General features: G+C 33.6%; 1 protein-coding gene and 2 long non-coding RNA genes across 3 annotated transcripts; 2 read left to right on the top strand and 1 right to left on the bottom strand.

Moving 5' to 3' along the window:
* LOC107622018 lies at positions 11,358-14,053 on the bottom strand. The gene is given in 5 exon segments (XM_021114554.1): positions 11,358-11,713; positions 11,716-11,759; positions 11,988-12,144; positions 12,906-12,992; positions 13,869-14,053. Coding segments are annotated over 5 exon segments (708 nt in total). The 3' UTR covers positions 11,358-11,478.
* LOC110267612 lies at positions 14,529-15,460 on the top strand. Its single transcript, XR_002355428.1, has 3 exons — positions 14,529-14,693; positions 14,788-14,970; positions 15,406-15,460. It is a non-coding gene; the product is annotated as an uncharacterized LOC110267612 (long non-coding RNA).
* LOC110268209 lies at positions 16,447-20,107 on the top strand. The gene is made up of 4 exons (XR_002356316.1): positions 16,447-16,823; positions 17,035-17,106; positions 18,657-18,731; positions 19,929-20,107. It is a non-coding gene; the product is annotated as an uncharacterized LOC110268209 (long non-coding RNA).

The raw sequence follows: 27,056 nt of genomic DNA, 5'->3' as shown, positions 1-27,056 counted from the left end.
AGCAAATTCAACAACAATTTGAGCAAATGGCCAAGAGGATTGATAGCCTCCAAGTTGCAGCAGTTAACACTAGCCAACCATTAACCACATGGGGGCAAAATGAAGAAACTCAAGAGGAGCAACAGCAAGAACAAGTCCAGTACATGCACAACCAAAATTCTGGGCTAAATGAAGTCTATGGTGATACTTACAACCCTTCATAGAAGAACCATCCCAACCTCAGATGGGGAGACAACCACAATCAAACTCAACAGCCATGGCAGAGAAACTCAAACCAAAATAATTGGAAAAACACAAACCAAAACAACCAACAGAATAATAGCCAAGCCACATACAGAAAACCACAAAACACCTACCCCAATTCTAACCATCATCCACCCAATAACCAAGCCTCAAATCAAAACACTTATCCTCAACCCTCAACACCCCACAATCAACCAATCTCACAAGACTCTCAGAGGATTAACAACTTGGAGCTCTTAATGGAAAAGATGATGAAGCACCAAGAGATGACATTGAGGAACCAGGAAGCCTCCATGAAAAATATGGAAAGGCAAATTGGACAACTCTCCAAGCAAATTACCGTTGAAAAGCCATCAAGCTCACTACCAAGTGACACCATTCCTAATACAAAAGAGGAGTGCAAGGCAATACAACTAAGGAGTGGAAAGATCCTGGTGAAAAATGAAGAAACAACCAAGAAGCCAAAAGAAAGTGACAAGAAACAAGCTGAAGAAGAGAAAGCCAATGATGAGGATGTAACAGCAAGCAAGCAAACTCAGAATCAAGCTCAAGAAAAAGAAGATCAGCCACAAAAATCAAGAAAAGGGAAGGAAGCGATTGAAGAGCCAACCAAGGAACAAAGGCAGGAAATGAACTTCACACCACCTTTGCCATATCCTCAAAGGTTCAACAAAGAGACTAAGGACCAACACTTCCCAAAATTTCTTGAAATCTTCAAGAAGTTGGAGATCAATATTCCTTTAGCTGAAGCACTTGAGCAAATGCCCCTGTATGCAAAGTTCTTGAAGGAACTTATCAACAAGAAGAAGAGTTGGCAAGTTAATGAAACTGTACTGCTTACTGAGGAATGCAGAGCGCTAATCCAGAAGGGACTTCCTCCTAAACTCGAAGACCCTGGGAGTTTCTTTCTACCCTGCGCCATTGGCAGTATGACCATCAACAAGGTGATGTGTGACTTAGGAGCTAGTATCAATCTAATGCCTGCCTCTCTAGTGAAAAAGCTAAGCATAAAAGAGGTGAAACCAGTACAAATGTCTCTAGAATTGGTGGACAAGTCAGTGATATGCCCCAGGGGTATAATTGAAAACCTTCTAGTCAAGGTAGACAGATTCATCTTCCCTGCAGATTTTGTGATCTTAGATTCAGATCAGGATGAGGGCGACTCCATCATACTGGGAAGACCATTCTTGGCCACTGCTAGGGCCATCATAGACATAGAGCAAGGAGAATTAACCCTCAGGATGCATGATGAAAGTGTCACTCTGAGTGTACTGCCAGAAACATAGAGCATTAATGGAAAGAAGGATGGTACGAAAACAGACAAAGAGAATCTGTAGTGGAAGGAGGGAATCAACAAGACAAACAACAACTGCCCTCCCAAGCAAGAGATAGATGATACAGTAGGTCAAAAAGAGAAAGAGACTGTGCAAAATAATGAAGAAGCTCAAGAGGACATTGTAGTATTGGCAACTAAGAAAAGAAATCTCAAGAGGGAGCCTATTGTCAAAGAAGAAGGGTCAACAAAAGGAGGGAAGAAAAACAAAAACAGAATCAAAAAGGGTTGGAAGAACAAAAAAATTCCAACAGAAGGGCTCTCCAAAGGTGACAAAGTGAAATTAATCTATCAACAACTGGGAGCAAGCCAACAGACCGATGATTACTATACTATGAGCAAAATACTCTCACTAGAACATGCTGAGATAGAGCACCAAGGAACAAAGAAGAAGCTCACAATCAGAGGGGACAAGTTGAGGCACTACAGTCACCAACCACCATAAAAGAGGGGGTCAATGTCAAGCTAATGACAATAAAAGAGCGCTTGTTGGGAGGCAACCCAACCTGAGGTAGTTTCTTTTCACAGTTATTTCAACAAAGAGGTTAATTAGCCTTATCTATATTGCAAAAAGCTAAGTTTGGTGTTGCACACCAAAACAATATAAGGGAGAATGAAGGATTCTAAGTTTGGTGTTCCACCAAAATCTCATCATAAAACATATTCTCACCTCCTGCATAATGCTAGCTTTGAGCATTTAGATAAACTAGTTAACTATTTTGCTATTTCCAAGTCATTAGTTTATTTCTTTTGAAAAAGAAAAAGAGTTCACATATAATTTATTGCATGAGAAATATTGGAAAGGAACTAAGTTTGGTGTTCACACACCAAAGTAAGTTCGAGAGCCCACACACAAGCTTTGCAGATTTACCAATACCTAAAAGGGTTGAACAGCAAGCAACATTTGAGGAGCAGGCAGAAAAATAGCCAACAAATTAAAAGAACACCTGAATTACAACTCAAAAGGAGCAAATAGAAGGAAGAATGGAAAACTGCAACTCAACAGGTTGTACCTATTCTTGATCCTTGTTGTTATGTAATGATTTAATTCAGAGAGTCCTTTATGTCTGGCTGGAATGATTATTTAGTTGCAAGTGGAAGTACATGTTGAAGAAAGCTATCTGCATACTTTTTGCTTGAAAGTTATCTGCATAATAATTGTCATCACTCATTAACTTGAATACTTTGTTTTGTTTTCCCTTGTTGTTTGAATAAAAGAAAGATGTTTGATTTAGAAAAGTAATTGTTCAATGTTGCAAAAGTTAGAATGAAAGTTAATGGTGGTGTGTGTTTGATTCAATTGATAGTTCATAGAATAAATGCTGAAGAATGACTTGTTACTTGAAGCTTAAGCCAGTTTGCTGCTATGATCCTTTAATTAATGAAAGCCCCTTGAAAATAAACCAAAACAGAAAGAAAAAGAAAGAAGAAAAAGCCAAAAGTTGGCAAGGAAACAAACAATAAGGCTAGACACCAATAGCTTGGACCCTAGGACATATGCCTGTGGTGTTTATGTACTAGGATATGCTTGGACAAGTAGGTTCTAAGGAGTATTTTAAAACTTAGCAACTTAGATTAACTGATTTGGGATTGTCAACTGAAAGTCCACAATAAAGAGCAACCTAGCTACAAAACATTTAGTGATCCAAAGAGATGCTGGGCATCAATGATCCTAGGAAGAAAAAGGTGAGCCATGTGTCTGTGGTGAAGAAATGTTGAGTGAAATTAAGCCAAAGGCCACTGCAACATTTGCCACCAAGCCTTTAATAAGTAATAAGCTCTGAAATGCAAAAGAAAGAAGAAAAAGCTAACAAGGGAAATAAGCAAAAAGGTAAGGAATTATAGCAGCAACCTTGGTGAACCCTTAAGGAAACATAGTTTGTTTTGACAGCAAGTAATAAATGAGTTACTTTTGATCTGCATAAAACCCCATAACCCAAATTTAACTATTTGCCTAATAAGGACATGCATACTTATCTATTTCATTCTATCTTCTCTTATGTTTAAGTACTTGCTTGGGGACAAGCAAGTTTTAAGTTTGGTGTTGTGATGACAAGTCATCTTAGCCTAGTTTCACTAGCCTTTTTCTTTGTTTTTATTATGTTTTATGCACTTTCTTGCATTCTAAGTAAGTAATTTGGAATGAAAATGCATAACTTCTTTGAATCAATCAACCACCCTTTAATTAATACAAAATCATGAGGTTTAAGCTAAATTTGATTGATAATTAATTTATTTATAAACCTTGTGAATTTTGTGATACTTTGATTGGTTGTTTTGATTAATTGTAGGTGAAGAAAGAAGAAAATAAGAAAAGCGTGGCTTAAGAAGCATGTCCAAGGAAAGAAAAAGCGTGGCAAAAATCAAAGAAGAATAGAAGCCAAGTTGGGAAAGCAAACTGAGCTTCACAAAGACAAATGAGAGAAAGTAAGGCACCAAGCTAAGTTCAAATAGTCAACTGAGCACTAAAGAAAGCAAGGGAACAACATAAAGCTCAGTTCACTAAGTGAGCTTTATCGGGGACCTCTCAAAATTAATTCAAAATGAAATTCCAAGGGAGGAAGCCACCAAGTTTTGAACCAAGGACCAAGGGGAGGCAAGGAACGCTCCTTGCAAGGAAAATCAAGAAGAAATAGCCAAAATGCTTCATCCAAGGTTCGAACTTGGAACCACACGCTACTCCTTGCAAGAAAAATCAAGAAGAAATAGCTAAAATGCTTGGGCCAAGTTTCGAACATGGGAATCCTTTGAAACATAAGGGAGGAGCGCCACCAAGCTTGCAAGGAAAATAATCCAAGGTGCATTGGCCAAGGTTCGAACCAGGGAGCTCTTGGAAACACAAGGGAGGAGCACCCACTCTTCCAAAGGAAATTGCTTCAGACTTCCTCAACTAGGATTTGAACCTGGGACCTTGGAGTGCAAAGCTAAGCGCTACACAAGGGGAGCTCAGTTGGTTTTTCCAACTGAGCACTACCTCCCCCTTCTCCCCCACACTTTGACATGGCCAAGCAACACTTTGGCGCACAAATTTTGCACACCAAGGGTCTGTGACAAGCATTTTGGCACACCAAGGAGGAAGCATTGCGCGCACTTGACACAGTCTAGAGCTCAGTTCAAAATTCTAACTGAGCTCTAGTGTCACACACTCAACCAAGGTTGGGACGCGCACCAAATGACACGGACAGCAACACCTGGGAGCTCAGTTTGGTTTTCCAACTGAGCTTACCCCTGGGAGGTGCAATATTGGGCTGAAAATTGAATTAAAAATCCAACTTAATTCATTTCTTCACCAAATCAAAAGCCCATCCAAATTCCAAAATCCAAGAATAGAAAGTGTATAAATAGGAGCTAGTTTGATGTAATTAGGACTTCTAGACTTTACTTTGAATTTTCCTTCTAATTGTCATTTTCATTTTTGAGCTTTTTACTTTTGAATTTGGATCTTAGAGAATTGGGAAGGAGAATTGATCTCTCTTCTTCCTTGTTCTTGCTTGAGTACTCTTTAATTTCTTGCTTTTGATCTTGGGTGAAGAATTGAAGAACTTCTGTTTCAATCTCACCTTGAGATTTCTTGTTTACTTTCTCTGCATAATCGAATTTCCATTTCTGTTTACTTTACTGCTTCATCTTCTCTTTAATTCTGCAATTTACTTTTCGTTATTTCTTTTGCAATTGTTCTTGTTAGATCAAGGAAGGATTTGAGATCTAGACTTGTTATCTAGTCTCTTCCACTCCTGAGATCTTCAACCTCTTTTAAATTTGCTGCAAATTAAGCATTGCTTACTTTCTGTTTTTAAATTCTCAAAGTATTTTTACTTTTCTGTTGAGATCTAGTTTGATTCAATCAATTCTCTACTCTTCTGTTTAATTGCAATTCATTTGTTCTAGTTTAAATTCTGCAATCCCAATTCCCAACTCCTTTTATAATTCAAGCAATTTACATTTCTTGCACTTTAAGATTCAGTCATTTACATTTCTTGCAATCTATGTTTCTATAATTTACCTTACTTGCTCTTTAAGATTCATCACATTTACTTTCCTACTCTTTCATTTACTGCAATTTCCCCTTCTCCCTTTACATTTCAAGCAATTTAGTTTCTGTCAAATACAAACAACTCAACCAATACTTGATTCGCTTGACTAAATCAACCACTAAACTAAAATTGCTCAATCCCTCAATCCCTGTGGGATCGACCTCACTCACGTGAGTTATTATTACTTGATGCGACCCGGTACACTTGCCGGTGAGTTTTGTGTTGGATCGTTTTCCACACATCAAGTCACACTTTAAAAGCGTAGCCATATCATCTACTATCGGCACATTTCAAAAGTGTAGCCATATCTTTCACTATTGGCACGCTTCAAAAACGTAGTCGTATCATTCACTATTGGCACACTTTTAAAGTATAGCCATATCTTTAACATACGGCCAAGCTTTTAAGCATGGCAATAGTTGAAAACATGGCAAAAAAAGCGTGCCAATAGATCAACAAAAGCTTGGCGATAGAGCTACCGGTATGCTTGCAGATGTTACCCTTTCAAAAGCGTAATGATAGCTAAAAAATGGCAAAAAGCTATCGCTACGCTTTTTTAACTTTTTGCCATGCTTTAAAAGCATAGCAAAATTGATGTTTTCTTGTAGTCTGATGATGATGATATGGGGTTAGTGATGGTCTGGACGGGTACAGGTGATAGTAGTTGTAGTGGAGTGGGTTAATGGAAGAATAAAGGATAAGGTTAGAGTTATGATGAGTTTGGATTAAGGGTAAAATTGAAAAAATATATATATTTAACTAATTGTTGATTGTCAAAAATTTAATGATAGGGGTAAAATTGAAACTTATTTTAAACATTAAGAACAAAATTGAACTAAATTAAACGTTAAGTATAATTTTGAAAATTTTAAAAAGTTAGGGACAAAAAACCATACTTTACCCTATTTTATTTGAATCCAAATAGAAGGTATTTTCTTATTAACATTTATGTTTTAAAATTAATATAGAATCAAGTTGTATAAGTAGTAAATCGAATCAAATTGATTCGGTTTACTTTGTATATGTTGTATAGTGGTTAATCGAATTAGATTAATTAATTCGATTTACATATTGCATGCTTATCCATAAAGGTGTTTAGAACAGGCATGTAACAAAAATTGATTTAGAACATCTACGTAATGTTGAACCCCAAACTATCTATTCATGTGAATTATCCCACAGAATATTTAATGTAAATATAATGCAAATCTTTGCTAAAAACAAAGTCAACAATATTGAACAAATAGAAAAACATTCTGATAACCATGAATATGCCTCTAAATGGGGGGCATATGAGGAAATAACAACAGCAAAAGGACTTCATGTAGACGGCTAGGGCTGCACAAGCATTGAATCGGATCGGATATGACTGAAATTTCTATTCGATCTGCACTAATCTTTTTGGATCCAATATCCGCACTTTTGTGCTCGGATCTGATCCGACCCTATCTGCACATTTTCATATCGGATCGGGTATCGGATATATCGACAAAAATAAATAAGATTTTAGAATTTAAAAGAATCAACAAAAATTTTTAAAAAATAGAATTAGAACCCTAATGTAGCATCAATATTTATACTGAATTACAGCCACAAAAACAATAATAAAGATATACATTTCAAAAATTAAAAACAATTTTTTTTAATAGTAGTAACAAAACTAATGAAGTAGAATTGAAATGAATCAAGAAAAATATCCAGGAACATATCTGCATTTTAAATATCAAACAATCAAAAAAATTAAAAACAAAAACAAAATTGGAACCCTAATTTAGAAGAGAAATAAAGCAGGAGTGAAAGAGAATAAGCAGATCTGTACTAGAGAAGCATGTGCAGCGGTGAGGAGGGCAAGAAGCAGTAGCAAGGAGGGCGAGGAGCAGCGGCAAAAGCGTGAGCGGCAGCGGCAAGCGGTGAGGAGCAGTGGCGAGGAGGAGCGAAGTGAGGTGACTAGGTGATGGAGATGAATGGTAGTGATGGATGAGGTTAGAAGTGAGCTTTGAGAAAAGGAGCTCTAAGCCTGAGAGAAGAAGAAAGGTGAGTCTGGGACATTGAACGATGGAGGAGACATGATTAACGAGTACCAGTGACGGTCTGACGGAGTGAACGGCGGTGATAGAGGTGGAGCCGATAGAAGTGAGGCGAGTCTAAGACAGTGAATGAGACTAGGTCTGGGTGAAAGAAGAAAGGGAGAGCAGCGCCGTAAGAGGGGGGTGTCTGGGTTAGGCCATTAGAGTTTGCGTATCTTGAACTATGCTTTTATATTATAAGTGCAGATCCGCGGATCTGTGGATCAAATCTGCGGATATCACTACAAAATCTGCTATCTAATCCTATCAGAGTGCAGATCGAATAATATCTGCAATATTTGGATCGGATACGGATAATTTCCCAAATATGCGAATATTATCCAATCCATATGCAACCCTATAGATAGCAAAAAGCATTTTTCTTTTATAAAATAAAAAAAGGGGGTGTTTACAAAATGAGAATGGCAATGTTATCTCAGTTTAACTATACGGTATATTAAAACTAACTTAGTCTCTTACATTACCATAACACTAAAACTAATAACATTAATATTGCCAACAACCCTCATAACAATGCTTAATTATCATATTTGACATACAATTATCACTACAAGGTTTTTGTTTATTTTTGGCAGTTTTTTTTTCTTATTTGTGGAGGTTTATAACCCTCACCAAATGGTTTGTGGAGGTTTCTAAAACTCCCAAAATTTGAGGTGTCACGAGGTCTTTTGTGGAGGTTTTTAAAAACCTCCACAATCTATTCAGTGGGGGGTTTTATATGTGTTTAGTGGGGGGTTTTATATTGAATTTTTGTGGCAGTTTTAAACCACTTTTGTGGCAATTTAAAACCCCCACAAATTGACTTTTCAATTTAACACAAATTAATCATTTTGTGAGATTTTCAAACCTCCACAAACCTTGTAGTTATTTATTTTTAATTTCAAATCATTCATTAATCTCATCTCATTTACATATTCTCAAATTAAAAATATATTTTTTAATATCAAAATTTAAAAACTAAATCTTTTATAACACAATTCCTCAATATAAGACATAATTCTAAATATAAAAAAATTCTCAACGTCAATAGTTCCAAATATATATGGTATTATTCTACAACATTAAATTTAAGCATAAAAATAACACTATTTAAGCAGCTTCCAGGAAGCAACATTAGTAATAACACTATGATGAGATTCTAAAGTTAAAAAATAAAAATACAGCTGCTCCTGAAAATCTACAAACCAGAGGTTAATGAAAATTGAATTAAAGGGTATAATAGTAATTGACAAAAGTAAGGAGAAAAAATTGGATAGAGCTAAGGAAGCTTCATTTTTCTTATAAAAGACAGAAAATATATCACAATTTCTAATGGCTGATTTATTTATATAATAAAGACTTGAATTTTTTTTTCCTTTGTAACATTATTCATGACTTTGTTGGCCTGTGACATAAAAATTAACAAGCCAAATAACTACATATCTACTTATACTCAATCTAATACAAATAAGATACAATTTAAGAGAAAGAAGCTCTTTTTCTACTTTACAATTCAAATTGTGGTCGCTGAAGATTTGTTTAACTCACTGAAAAATGCAGTATCTTTGAGAGATTTGTTTAACTCACTAACAAGGTGATATAATTTCAATATACACTATTAATTTCAAAAATGACTTTGAAGCTTAACTCAAAAGAAGGAATTACTGCTATTCCAATTTTAAATTCAGCTGCGCATACACAGATAAAAATGTTGACAGATACGAGGTTGCCAAGCCTAAAACTAATTAATTAATTAATTGACTCGATCAAATACAGAACAATAGTAGTAATGTTGGTAACATCAAATTGAATTGAACTAGAACTTTTAAGTTCTTCTCACTGTCCCTTAACCCTTTTGGTTTGGTTTTTAACTCTACTTAATTACAATCATATATAATTTAGATCTTAAGAAATGGGCTTGATCCCACTTAACACCAATAAATGAAATTTATCTTTATATTATTACTTACTTGGGTATGGGACTAATTTTGATTTTGTTGAGGATTCAAGCTCAAACTCAGAAGAGTAGATCTAGCTGATGATGCACAAATCATTCAAGAATTGTTATTAATTATGCAATAACATCACATCACATGGATATATAGGAACTTACAGTATTATTATTACTAACAGAAGAGGAATCATGAGTGGAATTCAATGCAAATTCTTGAACTTGAAGCAAATTCTTTAATGCAATTTTGCCTTCCATTATTAGGTTAGAGAGATTTATTGCGATCTAGCTAACTTTGAGATAGAACAATGCAGCACATATGTACATCAGCAATCATATACTAACAATTATATACAAACTGAAGAGAAGCATCAGCAATCATATACTAACAACAACAAAATCTTGTCACATTAGATGGGTTATCAAATAATGTCATTAAAGGAAAGGATTCTCACCAACTAGCATGGCTTTTCACAAAAATTCTAAGTTACCATCTACAAGGTGCAATTTGAAACTGGTCAGTTGTAGTATCATATGTCTCAAGGGAAGAATCAAAGCATATTCTTTTACGGCATGAGGCTAATTACTACAAGACATGAAAGAAAAAACACATCAAAAGGCAGCTTCAAACCTTATAAAGGAAAAAATATGAATAATGGAAACTGGAAAGCAACTAGTCATTTAGCTCTTGCACTTTAATTGGTATTTGCAAGTTCTTTTACAGGAAAAAAAATCAAGAAGGATAAACTATCTCAAGCAATAGCAATAGCTATTTATTTCACTAGGAACGAGGCCAATCATCACCACAGTTGTAATAAAGTGAAGAATTTATATTCTTTCAAGTAGTTCCTGTATATAGCTAGGATAGGCACCTGTTGGGTGCTTTTATATGAGTCTAAAAACAGTAATTAACAAAAACAAGTGGAAAACAAACTACTAAATATATATATCCTACGACTAGTGATCATACAGTAGTAAGTTTTAATCTTCTATGTTCAAGCAAGCATGCATTTTCTAGTGTATAATATTTTTCTGCTCAAAATAGATGGCTTCTTCCCCTTTTCTTTTCTTCTCTTTCACATTGAGAAATTGTGATCTGTTCACTTACAAGCTCTAATAAGGCAATTTCATATTGCGTGAGTTACAACTTACACACTCCACAAATGGATTAGTTGGCCTTAAATAGACCATAAGCAACAAAACAAAACTGCAAATCAATTTACTCTCTCGAATTAAACTCTGCCTCTGTTCCCTTTTATATTCATTCATCACTATATAGGTGTGTTCCAAGAAGAAAGACAAATGGATAGCAGTGCAAAACCGACAGTTTAACAAAGTCTCAGGAAAAAAAGGATAAAATTCGTATATATGAAATTGATAATGTGAAACACACTTGCTCATTCAATACAATCACAATATATTAATCACAGTTTTATTTTCATTCTTGCTTATCTGCCAAAGTTCTTTCTCTGTATTCTTTAGTTTCTATCAATATAATATGTTAACAGAGATCATGTGTCTGCCCAAAAGTAGAGTAAAGTTCAATAAGATATATTAAATTGCACATTTTATTGATAAAGCTATACAAAACCTTGCCAAGAAAACCAAATTATCCCAATCAATAGTGAGGGCTTCCATTTCTCCTTTTCAAAGAAAACATAAATTCCAACACATCCAAAAATCATTCAATATATTCATACATGCCTTGAATACAAGGGAAAATAATAACGTGCAGAATAGAACATTGCATTGCTACGTGAAATGCTAGCAATGCAAAACTTTAGTGAAAGGAAATAACAGCAACCAAAACATTACATAAAGTGAAGATTTGAAGGATTACTTGAAGAGTTTCTATGTAATATGGTTCATTCGTGCAACATCGGCACCTATAAGTTCATCAGCCTTTTTTCCATTTTGAAAAAAATGGAGTGTTGGCTGCACAACGGCACAAGGGATTATAAATATGAAGATAAGTGTGATTGATGGACACAGTGAGATATATGGTCCATACCTATGTAAGATTTTATGTATACAAAAGAATAATAGAATAAATGAATTTCTAACTAAAAGCTTAAACAATTACCACAGATGTAATCTGTAACTTGCTTGCCTAATGTGCCTTGAATTTCTTCCTGGAACACATAGCAGAAAAGGGCAAAATTTCAGGTTTCAGCTGCCTTGGAGCATGGACTTATCTTATGCAAAACACCAGAACATAGTAGAAATACCAAAAAAAAAATTAAGCTATTTCAGCTTATGAGTAGTAAAGCTTAGTAACTAAAAAAATAGTTTTCCAATACATAAATTTTATCTCTGTCCATGATTTAAACCTGCATTACATTGTAGAAAATAGGCCATACCTGATCAATATCAATCTTATATGTTGTTACATGAGGGTACTTCTTACTTAGTTCTCCAATTATAGGAGAAATAAACCTGCCTACAAAGAAACAAGAACTAGGGAAATAGTTGGGATTTGTGTCTACAGTAAATAGAAAGCAAGAAAAATATATGAACAATCAGAAGCGCAGAAACTACCTCTTAGCAAACTGTCAATAAACATAGCATGTGATATCCATATAATTAATCATCACACATGCATAATCAAAATATCAAACAGAATATAGTTCACTATATTCCAACCCCATCCAAAAATCATTCAATATATTCATACATGCTTTGAATACAAGGGAAAATAATAGAACCGCGGGGAAGGGGGTTGAAGTTCAACTGCAAAATATCATGTCATTTTCCTTTGAACAAAGCAACACCAAAACAGATATGTCTTCAGAAGTTACAAAAAAGGAGAGAGATAAGAACACATTAGATCAACAAAGAAAGAAAACAACAAACAAGAACCAACCTCATGCTTGGTATTCCAGAGAACTTTTGGTTTACAATATACTTTGAAATATACTCTGAAAAATGGGAAATTAATTTGTATCTTCAGGAACAGATCAAAATGTCAATTAATTAATCAAGTAATTATAATTCACAATTAGAAAGAGAGACAGAGAATCATGATCATAGCAAATAATCAAATCCAAAATAACAAAGACGCAGAGAAACGTAAAGAGACAAATGAAATTCTTCAAAATAAAATGACATTTATTAATAGAGAAGAGATATTAATAAATTAATAACGAAGAAGAAGTACCAGCGGCAGTTCGAAAGAGAAATATGGAGGGAGAGAAAGTTGCGTCGAAGAAGAAGCTTGGGAGCGAACAGATCTGAAAACGCGTTGACAAAGGAGGTGGCTCGATCCAGAAGCGTTCTACCACGGCATGACGGCAGAAACAGTGGCAGCAACAACAATGGCAGTGGTGACGGAAACAGCGGCAGCAATAACGACGGTGGAAACTCCACTGTGACAGCAACAACAGTATAAAATGGACACGGCAGAAGCTCTCTACCGCAACAGACACGGCAGTGACGACGGTGCCGGCAGCGAAAATGGCAGTGGAAATGACGGCGAAAATGGCGGTAGAACCCTAAAAATTACACGGCAGGGTCTCTCTCAGCTAACTCGGTCTCAGGCTCTTAGCTAACCCAGTCTCTAAATTTTGAAAAATTGGAAAAATTAAGCTAAAATTGAATTTTAATTAATGATTAGTGGAGGTTTTTTAAATTGTCATAAATAAAATGTATTGTGGTTTTTAAAATCCTTCACCAAAATACTCCCTCAAATAGATATTAATCTTGTAGTGTATTATTATGATGAAAAAGATAAAAAAAAAACCAAACAATATTGATGAATTAAAAATCACTTTGAAGTTTAAACATAGACATATTTTTGTCTTGCATATTACGCCTATTATTTAAGTCTCACTTCAAAGTTAATAAATTTGAAGGGAAGATATATAATGCAATTTGTCTTAAACATATCTATTACTTGTATAATAGGCGTGGCTCATTAAGCCAGGTGTGTCGCTCTCACGTTAATTTAGAATAAAATAATGAAGAAGTAGTAAGCTAAAGGTAAAGCTTATTCTCTCTGTCTCTGTGCTGCTCCTTCTCTCTCACTTCTAAGTTTCTCACTCTCTCTCTCTCTCTCGTCCTTCCTTTATCGTGTCAGTGTCTCAATCTCTCTATGGATCTCCTTCTTCCCAGTAAAAGCCAACAGAACCGTCTGCTTCAAAACCATCACCAATCTGTATGACCCTCACCTAAAACGCTAACCCTAGCAACTGGAATTCTTGTCTAAAAGCACAGAGGAGGAGGACGTGATGGAGGCAGCAGACCTCTCCGAAATCTTCAACCCACAGAGACACAACAGGCAAGATGGACTATAATGGGGCGGAGGACGGCTCGAGACTTCTCCTTCTGAGGCAGTGACTCTCCTTCCCAAACGCAGTAGCGTCGGAATGATCACACCAAGAGGGCGATGAGGAGTCAAAGAGGCGAGGTGGAGTATAACGGGGTGCATGAATGCTCGACGGGAACGGAGTTCTTCCTCTGATGCGGTGAGTGTGACCTCTGGCCGATGTGTTCTCTCTCTCCGTGGCCGACTTCCTCTTAAGGATTTTTTGAGTTGGTTCACCTCTCTTTCATCTCTGATTCTCACTCTTTGACCTCTGGCCGATGTGTTCTCATTCCCCCTTTTCCATTCTCACTCTCAGGCACACAACACATCCAAAGCCCAAACCCAACCCACAAAATTCTAGGGTTTGTGTTTGTTGCCTAGGTTTTTCCTGTCATCTCACATTTGATTAAATCGGTGATTTGTTCTACTTTTGTTTATGGTTTGTGGTATAGGTTTTGTATGTGAATGTCTTCTGTTACCTTACATTGCAGCCTTGGTGTGGATTTAGGAAATTGCTTTCAGTTACTAGATAAATAGAACAAAAAATTTGTTTAAAACCTAGGGATAATAAGGCTTGTTGGGATGCTGTAAGATTCTATGACAGTTTTAAACTTTTAATTTCTATATTGACAGTGGATCTCCCCGAGAGGACAAAGATCAGATCCGTGATTCTGCTCCTGAAATTCGTGATGTATTTGGGGATTTTGACGATGAAGAAGAGGATGGATATGCAGTTCATCATGACATTGAACATGACTCAAATGTGAGTGCCTGCTACCAATAACTGATATATTTAATTTGTCTTTGTGTTGCTTAAAATTTTGCAAATGAATAATCAAAGTAATCTCCTGCCTCAGAGATCCCCTGTTGAAGAAGAGGGCTATGAAAAAGGCCCGAGGCCAGAGGATATACTTGCAGATGAAGATCATAGGTATGGGTCGGAAGAGGAAAATTATGAGATGAAAACTAAAGAGAAACAACTTGGGCCACCATTGGAGTTAGAGGTTCCGCTGCAATCACCTCCGGCTCTTCCAGAAAAGGTCTGGCGTAATTTATGTGGAAGCCTGTGGTTTATATATTAATTTGAATTTAACTTTGACTTTGGGTGGCTGGATAAGAGTTCTTATTCTTCTTTTGGCATATGATGCCTTTATGATTTTTGGTGCAATATTTAAGGTGCCAAAGTGAAAAGTATGCAGTTTAAAATGATAGAAGTAGTTGTATTCTTAAAAAAAGTTCCTTTATGATCACTTTTTGATGACATATTTGGGCAAAAGGCAGCTTATATGAGGGGCTGTTTAACATCAAACTATCTCATATCTGATAACGTTGGGATGATGGATGCAATTTATGAAGCTATGTCATTTTAGAGGATCTTATGTAAATAATGAAATAGTTTCCACAGGTGCATTGAATTTTTGTAAAAAGATGTTGAATTTCAATGTTAAACTCCTTTCTCTTTATCTATGGGACAGATGAACATGATTAAAGTTTCTAATATTATGGGTGTTGACCCAAAACCATTTGATCCTAAAAATACGTGGAAGAGGATACCTTTGTAACTGATGAGTCTGGAGCTAAGAAACGCATACGCTTGGAGAGCAATATCGTGCGATGGAGGACTGTCAGAAATCCTGATGGCACATCATCTGTAAGTAAATGTATGCAGCTATTGTTTTGTTTTTAATAAGCAATGACGTGATCTTTTGGTATGGTGGTGTTATTTATTTTATTTTTATTTATGATGCTAAATTAGCTTTTCATCTTTGAATTATTGATGCCCTATTTCTTTTTGGGTCTTTAACTAAATAAATAATTAGTGTTGCTGTTCTGCTTTTTTTTTCACCATTTGCTTCGCACTGGAACTCTTAACTCTTTTGTTTTAACTCTTAAAATGATATATTTTTAGACATTTAATTTTAAAAAGCTTCTATGGTAAAAGGTGGAAATTTCTATAAAATTCAATCCAATACACTTTCTCTCTATTGAATCTAACCATCAAGGATCTCATCTTTGCCTTTCCATCTACTCCTTTCATATCACTTACATATTCTGTTTTCCTCTTTTTTGAATTAAAATTAGTGAGAAGCTTATCCTTATTTGTATTATTATACACCACTTGAATTGAACTTGCATGTTATTTAGATTTAGTTATTTATTTTTGTAATTTGTGGTACAATTGATTGAGTTATTTAGATTTAGGTTTTAGTTTTAGAATTATTAATGTCGTATTTATTCTTGTGTATTTAACTAGATAAAAAATTATCTTGTGTGCATTTTCATTGGAAATATGATATATTTTTTCATTGAAAATCTAAATATATTTGAAGCCTACTAAAATAATGATATCTAAACTAAAAGGTGTGCTCATTGCATAAGTTTACCATTCCTGGATCTAGGCATAGGCTTTCTTCTTATTCTGGTTCTTACATATAGTTATGTTACCTTAGCTTCCTTATAATTGTGGTTAATGGGTTATAGTTGTGCCCTAATTATTGATGGAGGGAAATAACTTTTAAGATTTTCAATTAAAAGATAAAATAACTTCTTAATTTATGGGGAAAAGATGCTCTTTTTATTCTTTGTTCTGCGTTTTCTGTCTGTATTGTCGTTTTCTTTGTTGAAGAGATTGCTTTTGTGTCAAGTTCATTACTTTTATTGATCCAACAATGTGTGAGATTATTTTTCAATTCTTTGAACATTGATACATGGAAATTTCATTTTTATCATTCTACAATTTTTATAGGTTGCAAATACTCAGATGTGGTATATTCAAGGTCTTACACTATGTGAACAACATTTGATTTCAACAAATATGATGAGTAGGCAATACTCTTTGGTGAATCTGTGAGAACATGCAAATAGAAAACAATTTGAGTCCAAGGCATTTGATGTAAGTATTTCTACTACCTTTTAATTGCTTTATTGATTTATTTTTACTATTCTAAAATCTTAAGCTAAGCAAATGAATTCAATTATATAAAAGAAACAATGCAGCAACATTTTTTAATATAAAAAGTGTTATTATTCTCACTCTTTTGTTACTACTTTCTATAAATTAGTATTCAATCAAAACACATGGTTATTACTTGATCATATTTCAGTTATATAAATAACACTCACCAAATAAAGGAATGCTGGAAAATTTTATGAATGAAGCTCATGAGAAATTGAAGGTTTGTTCATTTGCTTTTGTTTTGATTTCGTCATTCATAACTATCTTTGTAAGGGGATAAGTTATATTGGTTAGTGTAATTTGAACTTACTATTTTTATTAATTCATATGTTTCTTTGCTAATCTTTTTTATTTAATTTTTTCATTCTGTTTGAATTTAATTTTTTATTCTTTTTTTTTTCTATTTTTCTCAGGTGTTTAAAGTATTTTTTGATATAAAATTTATTCGATTTCTTTGCTTAGAAGATTCCCCAGGCTATTTCTTGCATGTATGTTAGTAGTAATTATTTAATAACCCTTATTGATGTCCAAAATCAAAGAATTTAGGTCATTTATACACTATCTTCTGTAAATTTTGATTTGAACTGGTTTAATGTTCTTTGGCCATTAAATTTATAGTCTTTCACTTTTTATAATCTGAGATGAAATTTATTTTATTACTTTGTTTTTTGGTCTCTCTAGCAAAAAGGAACAATAGGAGGAGTTGGATGAATTTTTGTAGTTTCAAAGCCTGAGATCAGGATTTTTCTTATTTGCCTCTAAATTCTTTTTATCGTCTCTAATTTGGTTCAATAGTTAGTCTTATGCAATGTGGTCTTCATTTCTTCTTTCTTGAATGAAAATGGAAAATTGGTTGGTGATTGAATATTATGGAACTCCCATTTGTATTGGTGCAAAAATGTTCATGATTTGTTCAATTAAATTTGACAATCGGTTACTATCTGATTGGAATTCGGCTAAATATTTGTGCAAGTGATATATATTAGATACATGCGTGGAAGAAAAGAACAAAAAGTAAAATTGATACTGATATTATTGGGTATGTGCGATGGGCCTTTTGTATTGGAATAATTTAGAAATGACATTATTTTCTCTCGAAAACATGGAATATTACGGAAGAAATTATTTACTTTGTATTTTTAATGCATATTTGCTTTACAAATAGATGTCTTATCTATTTTTATTGAAACAATTATGCAGAAGTTGGAAAGGAAATTTGTTTTTTATGGTTGTGTTATCCAAATGCTTTTGCAAAATCTAACGAAAAAAAATGCTTGATAGAGGACAAACATGGTTCCTGAGATTGCATAAGAATATTCCTTGCTTGCACCTTATAATTAACAAAAAAGGTATCTCGCATAATTTATGATTTGAAATCATGTACTCATTTTATTATATGTAACTTTTGTAAATTAAATTACTACTAAAACTTGAAAGGTAGATGCAATGATGAAAGTTATCCTTTTATATCATTTCAAGACATGATCTAAACTTATGGTGCTAACCTTTGCCCTTTTATATTTTTTTTTGCAATGATGAAATAGTTGTTTTCAGTAGCTGAAGAATTTAGTTACTCTAAATGGATTCAATTTGATACTCCAGTTGTTCAAATAAAAGTAACAAAGAACATCCTGTGTTTTGGCTTTCTTTTGATTTTAATGCATTCTCTTTTTGTTAAAATGCCTATTGCTACTCAAGAAATGAGAATTTATGTTGAAAAATTTTTCAATCACCAGACAAATATACAGGTTTTAAAATTATGAAGTGTAGAGTATGGAGGAGGTCAGCAACTTGAGGGTCATTTGTTTTACGGCGAAGGGTTTTAGTGTGGATCACTTTCTGTAGGTAAGTTTAAGTTTCGCCCATTCTGTTTATTTTTTATAGGTTAGCTTTTAGGATTTGCTTTCTGGCTTCGCTCATTTTGGTTTTTTCTGACTTTATTTTGTTCCAATATTAAAAGGGTTAGTTTGTGTGTATGGAATGTTCACTATTTTTTATTCATATTTCCTAAAAGAATTTAGTATGTTATTTTTCACAATTTAGGAATTAGGTTGAATAAGTTCTGTAGGTCTGAGATTCAGAGTTATGCGTGTGTCGGATGTAGATTAGATGAAATGTTGTGTTTATTTTTTATTTCACCTTTTGTTCATGTATTTTTGCCATTTGAAACATGTATTGTGGAAGCATTTTTATGAGGTGACACTTTGCATGATATCGATTTTTATTGGTTTAAAGTTGATTGAGTTAAGTTATTGTGGCGTATTAAGCATTGGCAATTGATCTATAAATTTATTAATATTTGATGTCTATTAAGAAAATAATCTCACTTCATATTATAAGTATTATAACTAATAAAAAGGAGATAGATAATTGGGTATTAGGTAAGAGAGATGTTATATTTTTGCTCCATTTACGTTTAATTTTGAGATTGGGTTACTATCTTTCATTGGTTGATTCAGAATTTTTTCACTTTTATCTGGCCCATTGTATTTTCTAATAGAGTTTGTTTTATTAATTGTAGTATGGTTTTCCTTCATCTTTTTCATCCCATTTCAAAATGAGAACTCCCATGGATATGATAAATAAGATTAATCTTGAGAAGGAAACATTGAGTCTTAAGGTTAGGGTGATTAGGCTTTGGACTATTTCCAATTTCAGTGGTCAGCTCTTCCCAAATTCTACGATGTTGATTTTAATTGATGAATCATGGAGTTCTTGTGTTCCAAGCATGCCTCAATTAATATATTATGGTCTAATCTTTTGTTTTAAATGTATTGTTCTTGGGTTGATTTGGGGTGTTTTCTTTATTGTGTTTTTAACTCTTAAACATGTAAAATTTAGCATGTTGTGTCCTTATCTCATTCTCGCTTTAATCTACTCCTGGATTTTTTTGTATTTAATGTTTGGCTCTTTGTAGTTTGTCTTATATTTTGTCCTTTTTATTTTTTGAACTGTTATTTCATTTAATATGTGCCAATTATACATTTTCTTTCTTTGGTCAGTGATGCCAAATTTGATACAAACTATCTTGTGTATTGACAGAGGTGCAAAATACAAGTTACTGTTCAGAGGCCTATGATTTTGTCGGAGGGTCAAGTATATGTGATGAAGCACTTTTCTTATATTTTGATTTTGTGATTCTGAATAATTATTTGTACAGTTGTTAAGTCACCTATATAATTATATTACTCATATCACATTTTTTTAAACCATTAAAGTTATTACTTTACATGTGTCATTTTTTAAAATGATTCATTATGCCGTAAGCTTATCCACTGGGATTCATGATTTAATTATGGTTGGAAATTAAGAAAGAGAAAAAAAGAGGAAGAAAGTATCTGTCGACTGTAATTACCCTTTGAGAATTCATGTTTTTTAAAATTTTAATATAGAGCTAGACTAGAGTGGTATGAGCAAGGTTCTAAGAACCGGACCGGTCATCGAACCGTTCTAGTCACTAGTTTACTGGTTTATTGGTCCAACCGGTCCAACCAGTGGTTCAACCGAAAAAACCGTTTTAGAATAAAATAATAAATAAATTATAAATAAATATCCTAAAATATAATTATAGTCTAATATAAATCTTAAAATATCTTCGAAATTTAAAACACTACATAAAATATCATCATCCTAATCCATATAATCTTATCAAAATACAAACTCAAAAATTAAATATTAAAGAAACATATCTAAATATTAAATCCCAACATCATGATTTATCAATCGTCAAAATCCGCAAGAACTTGTTGCAAATTTGCTTTGGTGGATTAGGATTAGGATTAGCAACATCATTCGAAATTAATAAAAGTTTTATTAATCTCTATTTGATTAATACTATTATCCATAACTGAAATTAATAAAAGTTTTATTAATTAAAACAAAATTAAAGACCATCCACACATAATGAAAAATCAAAAAATTATCAACATGACCATATCTAAATTCTGCCACCAACATTCAGCAACAAACAAAGCTAGCAAAACCAGCAATAATTAGGAGCCAGCAACTACAAATCAAAGCAAAACCAACTACAAATCAAAGCAAAACCAACAACTACAAAACAAAGAAGTATCCATAACCAGATACGAAATTAAAGACTAGCCACAGCACATTTAAAAATAAAAAAATTATCAACATGAGCATATCTAAATTCTGCCACCAACATTCAGCAACAAACAAAGAAATAAAATAGCAGGACATTCAGCAGCAAAAACACCATTACCAACAGCATTCAGCATTCAGCAACAAAAATTATCATTCAGCAACAAACAGGGCATTCAGCAACAAAAATTAGCATTCAACAACAAAGTGTCATCAATTAAATCCATATAATCTTATCAAAATACAATCTCAAAAGTTGAATAGTAAAAAGAAATATCTAAATATTAAAAACCAACATGAAGATTTATCAATCATCAAAATCCATAAATTAGAAGAACCTTGTGACTGACTATTATTCGAACTAGGTGGATTAGGATTAGCAGAATCATTTGAATTAGGAGGATTGGCCGACGAATTATTACTCAAACAGGCATTATAAGCAACTGCTTCTTGATTAATACTTTCATCCATAACTAAATTCAATAAATCATAATCCAAATTAAAAACAGCAATAGAACGGCTAGAAATCCAATAATCATCCATAAGACCATAGAACAGAATCAGTAACAAATCCATTACTCAATTTCAGAAACAAATTCATTACTCAATTTCAAAATCAGTAACAAATCAGTAACAAAAGCACATATTAGAACAGAATCAGTAACATCAGAAATCAATCACTATTAGTAACAAATCAGTAACAAAAGCACATATTAGAATAGAATCAATAACATCAGAAATCAATCACTAACTTCAGAGTTCAGATTCACAAATCTCTAATTTCAGAAATTGCATATTTGAGTAATTTGAAATTTCATTCAAACCACTAATTGACTGAGAAATTATAAAAGCTAGAAATTATAAAACCAATCAGAAATATGGTTAAAGCATTTCATCAAACATGTTGAGTGCAGTAAAATTAAAATGAAATAAGAGAATCCAAAGCTTAATTTCAATGTGATAGAGAAGAGATCAAAACTATTGTAACTTTAATTTAGTCTATGAAAAAATCCAAACCACTACCAAATCAAATAATTACTTATTGTAGTAGAAATCAGAAGTTGCAAAATTTGAAGAAGAGTATTGGTGTTGTCTGTTGTGTGAGTGTATTGTCTGGTGGCTGGTTTAGGGAACTCATGGCGAGGACAACAGAGAGCAGTTCAACGGCTGAGTGGAGCATGCGGGTTGGTCGCAGAGTTTGAAGGAGAGCAACGTGGCTTCCAGACGAACGCGAACTCGAACGGTAAACAACGAGTGAACGCGAATGGTGAACGCCGAGCGAACGCGAACGGCGAAGAATGCGAACACGAATGGCAAACAAATGGCAACGGAAGCGCGGCTGAGCAGACAAAGACGACGGACGCCAAGCTCGAGGAAGCAACTGCGATCGGTGACAGCGAACAAGGGTTGAATGCTTGGAGCACGAGGGAAGCTAGATGACGGATGGCGAACTTTGAGTGCGACGGACGGCGGCAGTATGCCCCTCCTTGTGGCGGTGGTGTAGGCTTACAGTGCTAGGGTTTTGTGGTTGGGTTTGTGTGATTTCTCTGACTGAAAGAAAGAAAGAGAGAACGGGAGAAAGAAACGAAGGAGCTTCCCTTTTTGTGAAAACTGGCCGGGTTCCGGTTCGGACTGACGGGCCGGTTCTTGTCCGGTTCAACAGTTTTTTACCGGTTTTTTATTGTCGGTTTTATATGTCTGACCGGACCGTTAATACTGTCGGTTCGCGGTTAAACCGGTCCGACTGACCGGTCTGGTCCGATTGGGTATGAGGCTATTAGAAATTTTCATTTCCTACACAAATGTATTTTTGATTTTTTGCAATTGTTGTTTAAGTTTACCTCTTTTATTTTTTTATTTTTTGCAATTGTTGTTTGAGTTGACCTCTTTTTTTTTATATTGTTATTGTACAGCTCTATACTTCTTTAATTTTATGTCTTTGTTGGTTGGATAGATATTTTTAATAGTAGTAGTATAAGTCACATGATTTGTTGAATTTGATAGGTTGAAAAAAATTTAGAGGCACATTAGGAAGTATTTTTGGAATACTACTCTTTATTTTTCAAATGGTATATTAAAAGTAGATTATATTTTTGCTTTACCTTTCAAATAAAAGGTAAAGCAAAAAGCAACGTCCGAAAGCAAAAAGTAACGTCCTCTACAGTGCTTTCTCTAAACTAAGTTAGGATTCAAATTAAAAGGTAGTGGTTAAGAGATTTAAAGGATAGTTCAAGTTGAAAAAAAGCTTTGTTTTTATTTCTGTATTTCTTTTTTTCATCTTGAAAAATAAGTTTAATGAGAGATTTCAGACATTTATTCTTTTTCTTTTTTTCAATCAACAAATAAATAAAATCAAAGGTCAAAATAGTAATTTTTTTAAATCTTTAAGTTCCTCATCTTTTTATGCACTGGGTCTTTTAAATTTTATAGACTTTCATTAGCATTGAAAAATGATAACTTATATTTTTGTAAAATAATTTTTTTATCCAAGAAATAAATTATTTTAACATAATAAATCAAAGAATTTTTACATAAATGATATTGGTTATGGTTCTTGTTTATGTTTTATCTTTTAAATTGTGTCGTTTATATGTTTAAATTGTATTTGTTGTCGTATAATTTATGAAGTTGAATATGATACAATATATTGTAAGGCAGGATTTCTTTAGCCAATTCTAAGTACTCATCAAATAGTATGCTGATATTTAAATAAATGTTTTGAAAAATAAGAATAGAAAAAATGAGTATAAATTTGATCTTAATTAAAAAAAATTTTACAAATTATGATGGATTAAGAAATAATACTTATATATTTTGAATAGTGATAAAATAAATAAATTTTTTATCTTTAAATAAAAAATTAAACAACAAAAATACTTTTATTAATATAAAAATGACAATCTAAAAAGACTGAAAAAAAAAATAGAAATTTTCAATCTATGCGATGCACGGAATCTTGTGCTAGTATATATATACAAGAAGGATTATTATTTTCTCAACCACCAGAACATATATAAAGCTTAATTAACATTTTACCGTGAGGAATAATATTGTGGAATCATGATCACGCGTCTCTTCCTTTAACATTTCTCCAAAATTCTTTTGTCCTCAACACAGGTGTCTACTCTCCATCCTTCCATCAGCGAGGTTTGCGGGTTTGCATATTTTCTTTGTTCATTTAGGCCTTTTCCTTGTTTGCTTTCTCACCTTTTGCCTTATACTTTGGTTTGGTTTGTATTCATGCAATGCAAGTACAAAAGCATATAAAAGCAACCCTCTTCAAAAGCCGCTATCATAACCATTTTCACTTCCCAAACATCATTGCCATTGCATTCGCATTCTTCTCTTTTTGTTTCTTTTTTCACGGACATAATAATTATGATACATGGCTATACAATTTGATTCCCAATTGGATCATACCATCTCTCGTGACCAAACCATATATATTAGTATTCATAATGATAAGAGAAATTCAGAGCAGAATGAAAATAGTTAAATAGTTACTAGATTTTACTGAAAAAGAAATCATTTAGTTATCGTTCTACAAAACAAACCAAATCATATTGTACGTTGAAGTTAAATAGTATTAACACCTTTTTGTGATGTTAGAGCAATGTCATTAAATAGTGTAGTGTATATATATAGCTCAAAAATTTATTACAGGGAACATAATAAGAATAGGTACTATTACTATTATTATTACTATTGAATTGGGAGGTGCGCCCATTTATTGTCACACTCACACATATACTTCAACTCTTTATCTACTACCCTCTGATCTGTATAAACAAATACGATGTATGAGCATAATTCGAATATTTAATCATAATCATTAGCAGAGTACTCTATATATCTGCTTTTGTTTTTCCTTCCATTAATTTTCTGTGTTGAATAAACGCGTTTCAATAAACGTAATTTCCTGAAAACCAACAATTTTTGTACTGTTATGTACACATATTTTTCTCTCTATATATACCGTATATGATAAATGTCAGTTGTACGCAACAAAAGTTCAAATTCGTATTGACAAACATATATAATTCTTGCAAACGTAATTTCCTGAAAACAACAAATTTGTGTGTGTATATTTCGTGGCTAGTCTTCCACTTATTAAAAAATAATTTTGATTAGATTAGAAATTATTTGTTGACTGTTAAAATAGCTAGTAATAAACGATTTATCATATATTTCACATGAATTTGAGTATGATTCTTATTACTATTAATATGAACAGTGACGGATCCAGAAAATTTTGTCTGTGGGGACAAAATATATATAATATAATAATAATTTGTATAATTGTACTATAATATTATAAAATATGATTACTTCTCAAATTATTTAACTAATAAATTAAAACAATAAAATAATAATATAAACAATAACAAATAATTTAAAATTTCATTCTTCTGAGTTTCATATTTTGAAAAGACTGAATAATCTTTTCATTGTCAATACAATCAAATATCTCTCTTTCTATATATGTGACTAAACAATTATTTTAAAATTGATAATCATGTGTCATTCAAATTGATTTCTAAATTCCAATAGCAACATCTAATGAACTAAACTGCATTAAGGGGAATCAGCCAGTGCCTCTGTTTTCTTTTACAACTAAACTCTATCTATCTGAGAAAAAATGCAACAATTCAATAATTAAACAAATGTAGAGTCAAAGAACCATGAACAAGGACAAAACATGGAGTCTTAGAAAGTTCATATATTACATAATCATCATCAATATTGAATAAGGATTATTAGCTTTGTTCTGGTCACAACAACAGATCCATGAAAAGCAAAGAAAATGCATATCATTACATATATATATAGTAACAAAATTGATTTCTAAATTCCAACAGCAACAACTAATGAACTAAATTCCAACAGCAACAAAATTGATTTCTAAATTCCAACAACAACAATTACATAGACAGAATCACAGAACTAAACTGCAAATCTAAGAGGCAATTAACAAAAAAACAATTAACAATTATCATTCATGAATCATGAATGTCTGTACGACTGTACCAAGAGGGCAAGCGGCAAGAGTGAACTACAAAATCCTAAACTCCACGAGGCAGAACCCAGCAGCAGAACCAGCGGCACCCAGGAGCCAGGACCCAGCGGCAGAACCAGCGGCACCCAGCAGCAGAACCAGTGGCACCCAGGACCAGGAGCTAGGACCCAACGGCAGAGCCGCAGAACCAGCGGCAGAACACGTAGCAGCCCGCAGTCCCGCACCCTGAATTGCTGAAGAGTGAAGACAGAACCAGATGCCGAAGCCTGAAGGAACGGGAAGACAGAACTAGACGAGGATTGAACCTGTGAAGACCGAGGAAGAAGAAGAAGAAGAAGACAAAACCAGACGCCGAAGAAACGCTGAGGCAGAACCAAATGCGTACATGAGGGCTGAGGCGATGCAAGGAAAAATCGACGGAGACTGGAAGCGTTAGTGGCAGAGTGGACGAGTGGCGGCGGACGACGGTAACTCTGGAGGGCTAGACTGCTGCCTGCTAGAGTCTGAAACTCTAGAAGCATTAGGGTTGGAGGCGGGAGCAGAGAATTAGAGAAACAAAATTAAAAAAAAAAGGGAAGAAGGAGAGGGAAGAAGGAGAAGGGTTAAGGATTTAGAGGGTGGGGTCAAAATTAATTAGATTGTGGGGGCAAATTGAATATTTCCTTAAGAATTACTCATTAATTTTTTTAATCTCACTAATTTTTTTAATCTCACTGGGGCAGTTGCCCCCACTACCTATTGAGTAGATCCGTCCCTGAATATGAGAGCTATTTTAATATGTGTCGTGTTAGTATTTTTATCGTTGTTTAATGAATTAACTAAGAGGCTAAAATTATATCAACACTGATCTAATAAAATACCAATACCAAACATATCTAAATTTTTGTTAATTAGAAAAAGCAGCAGTAGTAACAGTGCACTTTGTCGTACAAGTACAATATAATATCTTATTAATTCATAAAAGCTTTCAATCTTTTGATACACACAGAGAACACGACATGACACGGGATATGTTTATACATAAATTTTAAAATTTTATAAGATATGGGAAT

Source organism: Arachis ipaensis, chromosome B10 (assembly GCF_000816755.2).
Source record: "Arachis ipaensis cultivar K30076 chromosome B10, Araip1.1, whole genome shotgun sequence".
Taxonomy (NCBI): domain Eukaryota; kingdom Viridiplantae; phylum Streptophyta; class Magnoliopsida; order Fabales; family Fabaceae; genus Arachis; species Arachis ipaensis.
The sequence above is the reverse complement of the archived record's forward strand: the minus strand, read 5'-3'. Positions and strand labels throughout refer to the sequence as shown.